The sequence below is a fragment of the Pleurodeles waltl genome, chromosome 8, assembly GCF_031143425.1.
Source record: "Pleurodeles waltl isolate 20211129_DDA chromosome 8, aPleWal1.hap1.20221129, whole genome shotgun sequence".
Lineage (NCBI taxonomy): Eukaryota > Metazoa > Chordata > Amphibia > Caudata > Salamandridae > Pleurodeles > Pleurodeles waltl.
The window spans coordinates 314526069-314539449 of NC_090447.1; the positions used below are offsets into that span (position 1 = coordinate 314526069).

Consider the following 13381-nt stretch of genomic DNA (forward strand, 5'->3'; position numbering starts at 1 on the left):
ATTAAGTTAACCGAAATATGTTCCTAAAAAGTTTATGATTACCATCTTGAGTGAGTGGCCACACACCACCCCACGCACATCCACTGGTTTCACACGTGAACAGTCTGTTAAAAATAAAAACAAGCTACTAAAGAAAGGCACAGAGGGAAGGGTATTCTTAACAGATATAAAAGCCAAGGTGCACCAAAGAATCCATATGGGTGACCTCATTTACTCACAACAGACTTTTCATTATTTACAACCAACAGAAACACATTTCAGGGCATTAAAAGAAAGATGAAAACATTAGAATACTAGGCTTTAAGTGTTCTGTGGAGCACATCCTGAACAAATAAGGTATCACTTCAAGACAATGTACTCAAAATATATTCCACGTAGCATTTGTGTGGAGTAGCCTATCAAGCTTAAAGGGATTTTCTGGAATAAAGCTAGTTTTATCCCGGCTTATCTAGTATTCCAATACGTACTGGGCAATGGTTGTCAGCAAATGATTAAAGAAATTCTGGTAAACAAACCAATCTTTAATGTAGTCTATTTCGATGTGCTGAGATTTGATTTTGTCATCAACACGGTGATGTTAGTACTCTGCAAAGCAAGTTCATCTGAACTTGTTCATTTGACTGATAGGAGTAACACTGCAATATCTAGCTTTAATAAAGTGCTTTTGGCAGGGCAAAATATGTACTGACTGCTTTGCAGTGTACCAACATTAGTGCTTGGATGACAATATAAAGATCTATAGGCACTAAAACAGAGTACATTAATAACTTATTTATGTACTGGGACTTCGTTGATCACTTCTTACTAATAATTGCCCAAAACAGGAGCATTGAATAGTCTCATTTTAGTTGTGTTGCTCCCAACTAACCTTTATTTTTAGGGTCAAGCATGCATGAGCCAGGCAGTAGCACATGAGCTCTTGCTTGCAAGACACTAGCATTTATACAAAGGGCTTGGAACCCACCCATTGTGTACCATTTGTAAGCTTCAGCATTTCTGTTCTTTGCTCTTTGCAGCCATCTTAATTGGTCAGTGCAGCCGAAACATCACGTGATGCGGAGCATGAACCATGCACTTCGTGAATCTAATTAATCAATGCCCACCCGCTGCTCCCAATGTGATTCACATATTATTTATTCCTATTTATTGCTGCTCCTTCCATAGCCATTTTTATTCTAGTTTGTCTTGTTTCTTCTTCCCCTGTCATTGGTTCCTCCTCGTTGTTTCTGGTTTCTTCTTATTTCCTCTGTCGTCGCTCATAAATGTGTCCTAGGGAAGCTGCAGATTGTCTTGTAAAAATCGCTGCTGGGAAAGTTCACCCTTGGGAGGGGGGATTCAGTACATTATTGCGCTCTTCTTGAGTGATTACGTGTTGAATTGCTCAAATGAGCACACAATGATTATGTTAATAACAAAAACAATACAATTTGTTTTAAAATAATCTGCTTCCTATATTTTTGCGAGTAGCATAGGCTTGTTTCTTTTTGTCCCTAGTAATCTGAGCTCTGTGTAAGTTTGTGAGTTGTCCGTGGATGTCCGTAATCGCTCCTCCTTGTCTATTCATAGGATTGTTTGTGTGACTAACCCAAACTGTGTATTTTTTTGTACTTTGTATGTCAATAATTCTTGCTCACAGTGTGTGCTTTCTGAGCCTGTAACCCCTGTTCTGATTCGGTTTGTGTGAATCTCTTGCCGTCAACATCCTCTGATCTGTGTGTTTGATGTCTTTTTGGGTGTCAATAACACCAGTCCTCAGTCTGTAGTCTTCAGTATTCCCACCTCTGTAACTTTTTCAATAGTGTTAATGTCAGTAATCACTTTTCTCCCTCTATTTGTTAGATGGACATGGCTGTCAATAAATGCCTGATGTGTGTTTGCATACCATTGACTCCTGCTCCGTTTCTGGATGTCAGCATGTCTTGTGTAAGAATTTGGGGTGTCTATAGGCGACAGCAATCTAAGCTCGGTTCCTGTTAGTAAAATTAATGTTGGTGCTAGATATATTAAAGCAGATACAGTCACACGTGGACACAGCCAGAGAGAAACGAAGAAAGATACAAACGCACAACATATAAATCACCTGACAGACATTCACAGGCAGAGACACACAAAGAAGGAAGTATGAACTCGCACACTAATCAAGGGACAACAAGACACATTTTTGGGCCCATTTAAACACAGCTACAGTTTTTAACACACACTGGCAGAATTGGCTAAACCGATGAGAATTCACTGTCATCCGCAAGGCTTATTGGCTTTGCCAATGCTTGTTTAGTTGTTGTTCATCCTGCTAAGAGGAACTGGAAAGACTACTAGGATACCCATGAGGACCAGGAACACTTTAGGCCTCATTACCACATCCCCAATATACTTACTAAGTGTGCAATTTTTCTTCCACTTCTTTACTGAGATGACAGTATGTGAGCAATACATTGTTTTATAGCTTCTCTGTAAACATCATGGAAGAAATGTACTATTTAACTGTGCATCTCACTGAGTGCTATGAAATTCTGAAGGGTTTGCTGTCGTGACTTTTTGAGACTATTTTGGGTGGGTTTTGAGTAAATGTTTTATTGTAAAATAGAAATATTTAAACCATATTACAATTAGATCATTTGGATTCAAAAGCCTTAATACTGTAAGAAAAGGTTCTCTTTGACACGGATTATGAAGCCTTTTATTTGTAATAATTTGGAATGCTTTGTATACTCCACAAATTTGAGTATTCAATGAAGAACAGTCTTCAAGTAATTTGAACAACAATCTGTTGGGACAACCAACGAATACATATATTTTGCTAATACAGAGAAGAAGCCTACCCATTCGAATCCACACTCAGTTGGGTTTGTTGGGCCTACAGACATGTGTTATTATCTGTCATGTTTGCCTCTGTGGGATCTTCGGTGAAGTTACATGCAAATCTCTTAATTAATACCAAGCTACAAAATCTGTATCACACATGACCAGCTTCTTTTGTAGCAAGAACTTGTAAAAGGTGTATGTGTTTTGCGATGTCTTCAAGTGTGACATTCTGACATGACAGTGGTTAATGTAACCCACTTGAACAGCTTCCTCATTGTTGTTACCATCTCGATGGATGAACACAGATGCTAAGATAGTAGTGTCTTGAGATGCTCTTTGCAGACAGCAATGTTGCTCATTGCAGAGATTGTCTAACAGGACCTGCAGTCCTTTGAGAGGATTTCTTACAGACTCTCATAGAAAAATGAGAAATAGAATGAAAGGACATGGCTATTATCTTTGTAAATGCCTGTTGGTTATGACATAGTTTATGGCCAAAACCATTCCAATATGGCTGATCTTGTGATTTGTTTTTCAATGTATAAAAAAATAATTCAAACATGAATATATAAGAACCTGCACCAAAAGACATCTTGGAATGAACCTTGTTATACTTTGAAACATATAATTCCAAGCTGGCAGCCATGTGTGAGAAAGCATGGGCACAGATGAGTAGCAACCTGGATTTTATTTGTATACTTTATTCTTAGTTCCATTTACCAGGCCACTGCAGGACATTAAATCAAGAAAATGAACTATATCCAGGAATGCAGCGTAAACAGAAGTCAGCAGCTAATGAGCAGTGTGCTGCTGCCTGGCCCGCACAAATAATTGGAAAAATACATGAAATAAAGCAGAGTGCGGGTGAAAGGAGTTTTAAGGTGTGAAGCCGAATGGCCATAAGAGAGTGGTCCCACAGCAGGGTACAGCAGCTGAGCCTTGAAAAAGGAGAAGAAGCAGAAATAATACAGATACTGAGGAGTTCTGAAGAAAATGCTACTTATCTTCAATAACGATATTTCTGGTGGATACATAATATTGCTGCAAATGTATCATCTTATGAATAGTACTTCCCAGCTTCATACTAGCCCAGAAGATGTTTCCCCAACAATGACTCTTCAGCACTACTAGGTGGCACAACCTGGCTTCAGCCATGACTCCCCCTTAGGACATGACATACCGGAGTATTAAGCTCCCACCTTTGTGCTGATGTGAATTCCTGGTATTTTATCTACATCTCATCGAGGCATGTGGAGAGGAACTGAGAAAACCACAACAGCAACATATACAGCATGTCTGCATACCTTAGGTACTGAAAATGACAATGGCTTATAGGATTGGAGAAAGTAAGGAACGATTAGAAATCCATCACAAATACAGTTAGTGAAGTTAAGTAGCTGGATCTCCTGAGGGACAGATCCTGCCACAGATCACTCACCTTATGAATGAGTCTCAAACAGTACTCTCCCAGGGGTTGGTGTTGAGTAGTGCGGGTTAACTGAGAAAATAATCCAACACACCAACTGCAAAGTAGCCATCACTGCATGCCTAAGACGTAATGCAGTAGTGCTTTGCAATTGTATACAAGGACAGCTCTGTATCTGCTAGGGAGATGTCAGCATCCAGAATACCTCTGGAAAGAGACAGGGAAGCAGCCCCTCCCTGGGAGAATAAACACAAATGTACTATGGAGAATCTTTCCTAGGCAGGGCAAAGCAGACGTTGATACAAAGGATGGCCCAATGCAAAATGCTGCACCTTGTCATACACCTTTCTATTTTTATCTGCAAAGAACCCCGCAGAGAGCTAATCGTCAACTTTGATCTGTTGTGTGCAGTCGATGTAGCACAATACTGCTTGCGTAGGGTCCATCCTATACAGAGTTCTTCTTCGTTGGTTGGATACGGAGGAGGGAAAAAAAGGAAGAATAATAGACTGACCCATAAAATGCTGAAACTACTGAAATGAGAATGAAAATGTGTGAAGGCCAACTTATCCACGTAGACAACTGTGAAGGGAGAACTGGAAAGTCGATCTGTGTATGAAGTATTGTGTGTCTTTTCCTGAATTTCAACACAAAAAGAGGTACCAAGAAAATATAAGCAACTCATACATGTTAAGACAATGTCTACTGATAGCAGAAATGTATTTCCTGATCACAAAAAAATAGGGACTGAAACTCATGACAATATCATCTTGCGATGATACAAGTTGATGAACATTCACACTACAGGATTTTGCAATTGAGAAAGGAGTATTAAGAAATGTATGCAAGTCTTGATAAAGTGTTTTTCTGTGCAAGAAATGTTGACTGGTAGGATATTAGAAAAGGTTTCAATATGGACTGTGAGCATCTGGATTGTTAAGACATGATAAATTTAATCAAATAAGGAATGGATGAACTTCACAAGACTTCTTGAGATCATTACTTATAGTGTGTAAGACGTTGAGGGGGAAAGACAAAGAAGAGGTCACTAACAATACATACTTTAAGGCATCTATATTCATTATCATTCATTGTAGGTGCCTCCCAAAGTGTTGATAAATTCTAACTAACCACATTTACCAATATCTAAGATAACTGAAAGGTGTGCATGAATCCCCACTGTGAGGCCTGATCGGGCTCCTGGTAGGCAAATGGTGAAAGTCAAGGCCTTTTCTAGGAAAGGGAACACTAAAAAGGAGCAAGTTCCAAAGTATAAGTCACTAAGATACCAAGTGATTTTTTTCAACAACTGTTGACTTTTGCTAATATGGAAAGTAATCTTCAGTGGTCAAAACACAAATTCACAAGAATACAAATGTATGGCATGTATAGTTTCCCAATTAACAACTCACATCAGGCCTCCTCTCTTCAGATGATGGATGTTTTAGTTCTCGTGCTTGATCATCTTTCGGATCAAAGAGGTAGATGTAGTCTGAAGAGTAGCTAACAAGGACTTCCTGGCCATCTTGACTGTAACACAGGGAAGTTACCCGGCATGACTTGTTGCTGAGATGGCCCGGGACAAATCGGACACACATTCCAGTTGTACCTCGCCCTGCATAATTGCCTACATAACACAAAGATATTATAGATTACAATAGAAAGTCCCTATTCAACATCAATGATTTATAATCTATTATACTGTGCTAACAAGATCAACCCAACCTACTGCAAAACATACTTGATTACAATTTTAAAACAGACAAGCAGCAGACAGTGAAGCCGAGTGAATGCGTGTAGCGGGTGATGCTAAGCAACTAGGATGCTGTGACCTGGATGAGCAGCTGCACCTCTATAATTGGAACAAGCACTGAATGAACAGTTTATGGAAAAACATAATAAACAGGAGAAAAGAAGCGTTTCAGCACCTAATTTTCACCCACCTTACACATGCCCCAGACCACCACGCCCACTGTAAAGTTCATTCAGTACAGTGTATGCTGTGGTCAGGCCCTCCCTATATCTGTGCACAATATTCATCTACTTTCTATCAACACAGATTCTGACTGACTTTCAGTCTCTGTATCTTTTTGAAAAACTCTTAATAAACAGTCATTTCAGAAAGACTTTGGCCCTCATTATGACTTTGGCAGTCTCAAAGCGAGAACGCCAAAGCCATGGGTGCCAAAAGACCTTCAGTGCTGGCAGTCTTCCGCCCACCATAATATGGATACTGCCGGATTTCCGCCACATGTAGGGTGGAAATCTGGCAGTAACCATGCTGGCGGACAATGCGCCTGGGCAGTAGCACCGCCCTGCCAGTAGGACGCCGCCAGCCGTATTTTGATCAAACAGATAGCCTGGCAGTGTCCTGCTGTCGGGGTGCTGTTAGCGGTAGCAGCGTCCCTTTCCATTCCCTGTCGGATGACCTCCTCACCGGACAAGGTAAGTCGGGCATCCGTCAGGGAGGTGTGGTGGGTGATGTGTGTGGTGTCTGCATGTGTGTGTGTGTATGTGTGTGAGTGTGTGTGCGTGCGTGTGTGTGTGTGTGTGTGTATGCGTCTGAGTGTTGTGGTGTAAGCGTGGTCGTATGCATGTGAGCGAATGGGTGTATGAATGTTTCAGTGAGTGCATGTCTGCATGTCAGTGTGTATGCGTGTATGTGTGAATGCGTGTATGGATGAGTGTGTGTGAATTTGTGTGTGGATGAGTGTGAGTGAATGCGTGTATGGAAGTTGTGGTGCATGCGTGGCACATGTGGGTGTGTGCATGATTGCAGGGAGGGGTGTGGGGAGTGGGGGGGTGCTTTGATTCTAAGGGGGGCAGGGAGTGGGGGGTTAAGTGACAGCTTTGTGGGGGGGTCTTTCTACCATTGACAGGGAAGGAACTCCCTGTCACCTGTAGCCCTACTGCCATGATTTTTGTGACAGTGGTACCGCTGCGAAAACCATGGTGGTAGGGCAGCTCATTATATAACTGTCAGTCATGTTGGACCGCCTAGTCAGAGATGCCTATCTCCGGCCCGGCAGTTCATACCACCATGGTGGTATGAGTTATGATGTGGTGGGTTGGCTGCGGCAGTATACACCGCCAGCCTGTTGGCGGTGATACCCCCACATTAACACTGGAGGGCAAAAGACCGCCAGGGTCAAAATGAGGGCCTTTATGTCATCTAAACCCTCCGTTCTTCTCCATTTTGAAGGCACAGCTATTTCCAGTGGGCCTAGAGCACTGCATTCACATATACGTATGTATTTGGTATTTCTACAGTGCAAGCCCAGCCATAAAGCAGTGAAGAGTTGCACATGATCAAAGAAGAGCATAGAGTCAATGAGTGATAGGAGAGAAAGCTGAGTTGTGGATAGTTTATAAACTGTGATGTAGCTTCCTTTAAAGAGGTGAGTCCTCATATTCTACACAACAGATCCATACACGTAGAAGCACTAACAGAAAGACAAAAGATATATTCAGGCAACACATACAGATACATGCAGACATGTGGATGAAGGATGCATGAATGGACTGATGGCTGTGTGGATAAGTACATGGATGAATTGTTGTATAGCTTTGGGTGCATAGATAGGTGGATACATGCATGAGTGTGGGTAGCTGGATGGATGTAAGGAAGGGTTTGGGGGATGGATAAATACTTGGGTGTGGATAAAAGCATGGATGTGGGTCGCAGATGCATACCTTGTTATGGGTGGGTGATGGATACATATGTGCAGAAAGGGGCAACAATGTTAACTGCAATTGCATTCTTGATTTTTTGCTAAGCGTCGATTTATCATCAATTTAGAGCAGAATCACTAATGGTGACAAAGGTTCTGAAGTGAACATTGACAGCAATCTACCACAATATGGCAAAATAGGCTTACAAATCCCTTAATGGAACACTTAAAGGAAAATATATGGTTTGCAGGTGGAACTGAGAAACAACACAAAGCAGGATGTAATTAAGGGAGAAAGTGACAGTGGAGAGGATTCAGTAACATAGGTTAGACAGAACAATCCTCATCATATTTGTTTCACTGACTGGAAATTCCAACCAACTGATTATCCAAGTTTTACAGCCCTCAGCAATAGTACCTTGAGCTCCTTAGGAATGTCCATAAGTATGATTTGAAAGGGGTAGCCTGAAGGAACTGCCTGTGTCCCTGATATACATCACACCACCTGCACATACTCTCTGTGGCACATTTAAAAATGGGGACTGAGCTCTGTGGTCACACGCATTTCTCCCTCTTGGCTAAGTTAAAATACTGACAGTGATCAAATGGGAGCAAATCCCACAAGAGAGACAGGAAGGGGAACAGCTATCAGTAAGATGGAGGAGAGGAACAGGTCTCACAGGTATGATGTGGGTACCAATGTGATGCGGAGTGTGTGAGTACTGCACAATAGGTTGATGAAGTAACAAGTATCTCTACTGTAGAGAACTACAGTGATGGGCGCAGAGAACCCATTCTAACATGCAAAGGTGTAAGGACAAAAGTCCCCACTTATCTAGACTATGTGGATATAACCTTCTGGCCATTTGTGTGCCTTTGTACCTTGCAAAGTTTCCTTTTGCCACAGTGTTTGGGAACCCTGTCATACAGGAATCTATTAAGTGTAGAAATGGTGCAAGATCGAGGATAGCTGCTGCCAACTAAGAATGACATGGTCAATCCAATGTCCACATTGTCTTCTCCAACGACCTTTGTCTTCAAAATCTACCCAAGGGGAATACATGTGGTTTCCTGCCAGAGCTAGTCCTTTGAGTTGCACATATTGATTTGCGGGTAGGCACTAGCCCCCACAGTGAAGTCTGCGAAGACGACTAGATGTGTCCTTCAAATAAGTGCTTGTGGGGAGGGAAAGCTACCCCAACCTGCTCAGATGGATTTCCAAATTGCAAACTGGTACAGAGTCTGACTGCCATTACACTGCCTCCCAACTACCCATAACTGGACCTATATGCTTGAGCACCAGTACAGCTCAGGAAAGATCTCACCAACACTGCACAAACCTGTTTAGCCTTTGCTGTGGTGCTTTTAGAACATGGTGCTAAGGCTGCATATTTCCTCTTAACAGGGGACAAGTAGTAAAGCTTTGCAGAAGGTCTGCTGACCTATGCTGCTGCTACTGACTCACTTGCCTGTGTAAAAGCTCCATCTGACCTAAGGATATTGAAGACACAGACAAAGCACCTATAAGACCTTTCTTTCCACACCACCATCAAGGAGAGATACTTTTAGAAATTAACTCCATTAAGTGAGCTGAATGACTTTGACTGGTGAGCACACTCACCAATACCACTTGTTAATTTTCTTCATCCCCATGATCATGGTTTACCTATGCACAAGTTGGATCAATGAGTGATGAAATGGTGTCAGTGTGAGCCCACTGTGTCAAAGTGTCATTTAATAACCTTGATTCCACTGGACAATGAAGGCTGATTCAGAGAAGGGTTTTTTTTTTTTAAATCCTCAGACCAACTGATTATAAGGTCAGGTCACAGTTTTCATTCTGACTATTTCTTAGTCTGCCTGTCAACCAAACAAATTCCTTACAGAAAAGAAATATGAATCATCCTTTGTTTTCCTTCACATCTATGTTGTCAGAAAACAAACCATCTTAGAGAAAATCCATTCACGTTATCTCTGTTATCTAGATCAGATAAATTTCCTGAAGCTCTAATTTTATGCTTGAAAAATTCTTACCCTTCCACCAATTGAACCTTTTGTGAAAAGGAACATGCTGTATCAAATTTTCAAACTTAAAAGCCATTGTGTCTGCCTAAACATGTTGCACAGCTTGCCGTGCCTATGAACAGATTTCCTGTTGTTTCTAACAAATCCAATAAAATCTATCCCTCTCAATATAATTGTCCTGCGCCCCCCAAAACAACACAGGAGAAAAACATGTAAATCTCCACTACACTGCAGAAAATACTATAAATCCTACAGTAGGCTAACATAAGAGAGGCAGGGTATCCCTAGAAATGACCTTTGTACTTCTGCTCTTTCCTTCAAAGGCAGAATCTATATGAAGCTAAAATCAAAATATGTGCTTTGCAAACTCTAGAAAGTCTGACATTAGTGGTACCTTACCATGAGGCTCTATATTTAAACCAGGACCTTATGTATAACCCATGCTGTGACATCTATCCAACATAATAATATTTATTATTTCTGCAGACCTTTCTGAGTATGCCAGCAGGTGAAGGTGCTGATGATCTGAGTTGCATATAGGGGAGATAAGGGATATCATTCTTCTAAATCTGAATAAGAGATAGTCAAGATCTGTTAAACAACCAGATCCTGTGGGACTCTTGGAGCCATGGTTTGCCGGCACTTAAAGTGGACCTTTTCTGAGGCTGGATCAGTCTATTGGAAAAACTTTGACAACTGACAAGAAAGAGACCGAAGTCACTGAGATCAGACTGACTTTTGTATGGAAATGCCAAACATGAGGTACTGGTGCAGACAAAGAGGTTGCTGGCACTGGAATCACTTTTGGAATGTCTTCTCGGCATACAGTATTTAAGGGACAATGGAAGACATGCTGAACCGGAAACCAAACATGAGAAAAACTTTGCCATCTCATGTAGGCATGCAGGCATCTGTGTGAGCTCCAGCAAAATCCTACAGTAGGTTGTGAGGCATCCCACAGCTCTTTAGCAGGTGGCTAGGAACTCTGCTTCCTCCCAAATACTTAAGAGGCTTCAACAGAGGGCCCAGACAATCTCCTGCTGGAAGGAGTGTCTGCTTAAGGAGATAAGAAGATGTTTACTTGTGGAAGCCTACCTTCTCTTTCATTTAATCTTCTGAAAAACAGCTCTATGGATTGCACTGCTTGCAGTTGTCTGCATCATTTTGTTATATAAGTTCAAAAATGTCCCCCATCCATGTATAACTTTCTTCCACACCAGGAACAGTTTTTGGGGGTGCCAATTTAGCAATAAAACATTTATCTTTCCTCTGGAGCCACTGGAGAAAAAAACAAGGAGAAAATAGTCCAGAGACTCAGCATTTAGGGATACTAGTTGACAGAAAATAGATGTGAGAGCTTGGGTATGTACTGAGCATTTTGCACAGTTAAAGAGTGAGGCTTTGAAAAAGCAGTCATATTTCTCCGTGCAACGTAGTCAATAGTTTTGGTTTTTTTTGTAGATTTTTTAAATATATTCTCATTGTATATGTTTTTATAGGGATGATTCTGCTAGACCCTTGAGAATACCTAACCATTTATAAACGTCAGCAAGGACTGCATGGTGGATAAAGTAGTTTCAGAGGTCCAGACAATCAGTGCAATGTACACTCATTATTAAATGCAACATACAAAGTTTGTGAAACCAATATATTTCATACCTGTTGCTCTTGTTCCTAGCATGCGACGGTCGTATATTCTCACCGAGCTATCCGAACAACCCACAGCAAGATAATAAGGTAATGGTGGACAAATTGTAATAGCTGTAGCAGCTCGTCCACAGTTAATTAATATGTCCTGAAGAAAAAGAATAGGTCATTAAATATGTATTACTGAACATAATTTGTATTATACCTATCCTTTAAGTGAATATACCATAATGATTAGTATATGGGAACAGGCATTTTACAGTATAATCCCTGCCCAAAATATATTCACTACACTAGTGCATGTTCTAGATAAAAACCACATCACCCAATTTCAATAATACAATTTGCATGTTTCCAACCCTTACTGAACAACTCTCCTCTAGGGACTCTAGAGCTCCTATGTTATGCAGAAAGCAAAAAGGTAAATTACATTTTGTTTATCGTTTAGACTGTTTGTCTAGACATGTTTTGATTTTGAAAATTATTTTACCCAAGTCAATGTACCTCTTCTCTCAGCAAGAGGGGACGGAACTCGGACACTTCTTTAATCTTAGTTTCTGAAGATATATATAGTCAGCTGAAGTGAAATAAACATTTAAAGCTGTATATATTACTCAGCACAGTAACTCTTGGGGTTTGTTTTTCCGCTTCGTATCAAAGGGAAAAAGATTAATTAGCTGAATCAAGTCAAATGTCATGCCATTTTTGTTACTTGAGTGTAATGTAAGCTTCATTTTCCTTGTATCAATCTTTAAATAGAGGCACTTCCTTAATGTGGAGGTACTCAACTAGGGTAATATTTTGCACCAATTGACTAAAGACCGACAGGGAGTTCTGCTACTGAAAAGGAATGCTGTTAAACATACCATTTATAGTATCTACATAGATGTGTTTATTGCATTCTCCCCCACTTTTAATTTAAATCATCACAATGTGCTGAGCTTACACAATGTAGAACAAAAAATGTTCTATACATTTTACAGTAGATACACAACAATAAACCATCAGGACGGTAGGGACCTTTTCTTTGCATCACACCTATAGCAGTCTTTGTAGTTCAGGCCTTCCTAGGGAAATTAAAAACATTTAACAAGGGTTATCAGATTTCAGAGTCTCTTCTTTCTTGCTTTTTTGGGTGCTCGAAGTGTTGTGCTATATATATATATATATATATATATATATATATATGTATATATATATATATATATATATATAGATATAGATACATATATATATATACTCATTTGAGTAAACTGTACATTCAAATATGCTGTTTATTTTAGAATTTACCACTTGATCTACCCTTTCCATTTAAGAAGGGCAATTACAAATTAGTACTTCATATCATAAAAACGTTATGCTATAAAGTTTTGTGCAGACAATTACCGACAAGAAGGATGAATCTGCAAGGCGTTCCTTTTTTAACCAATTTAAGAACTGAGAGATATAAAGAGAGTGTAATAAAATTCTACAGTAAAAAATAGCAGCTTTGCCTTTCCCTTCTGTCCACTTCACTGGTAACCCTATGATAACTAGCAACTAGAGTGGCTTGCTCCACCGTACCTTTTAGTAGCTTCTCTGTTAGACTGACTGCCTTGCCTCTGAATGATGCTTTCCATTCTGGGGTTAAACAAATAATTTGGATAAGAATGCAAAGAAAATAGCTTCATATTCAAGTATATATGCTAAGCAGCTAAGCAAGTTTGGAGGTCTCCTTTGACACAAAACCAGAAGTAGCAAAAAACATTATAACCTGCTTTAATTCGATTCTTCCCTCATCTGTTCTCCCTAATCCCTCCGGTTACCACAA

The 13381-nt window shown here is 40.3% G+C and overlaps 1 protein-coding gene across 6 annotated transcripts in view; it reads right to left on the reverse strand.

The window, feature by feature from the left end:
- DCAF6 (DDB1 and CUL4 associated factor 6) overlaps positions 1-13381 on the reverse strand; it is a 622202-nt gene that overhangs the window by 456616 nt on the left and 152205 nt on the right. For all 6 annotated transcript variants that reach the window (XM_069204156.1, XM_069204153.1, XM_069204157.1 and 3 more), the window contains 2 exons: positions 11584-11719; positions 5641-5855 (listed from right to left, as the gene is read on the reverse strand). In XM_069204156.1, the coding sequence (XP_069060257.1) occupies positions 5641-5855; positions 11584-11719 (351 nt within the window). The remainder of the gene's footprint in view (positions 1-5640; positions 5856-11583; positions 11720-13381) is intronic.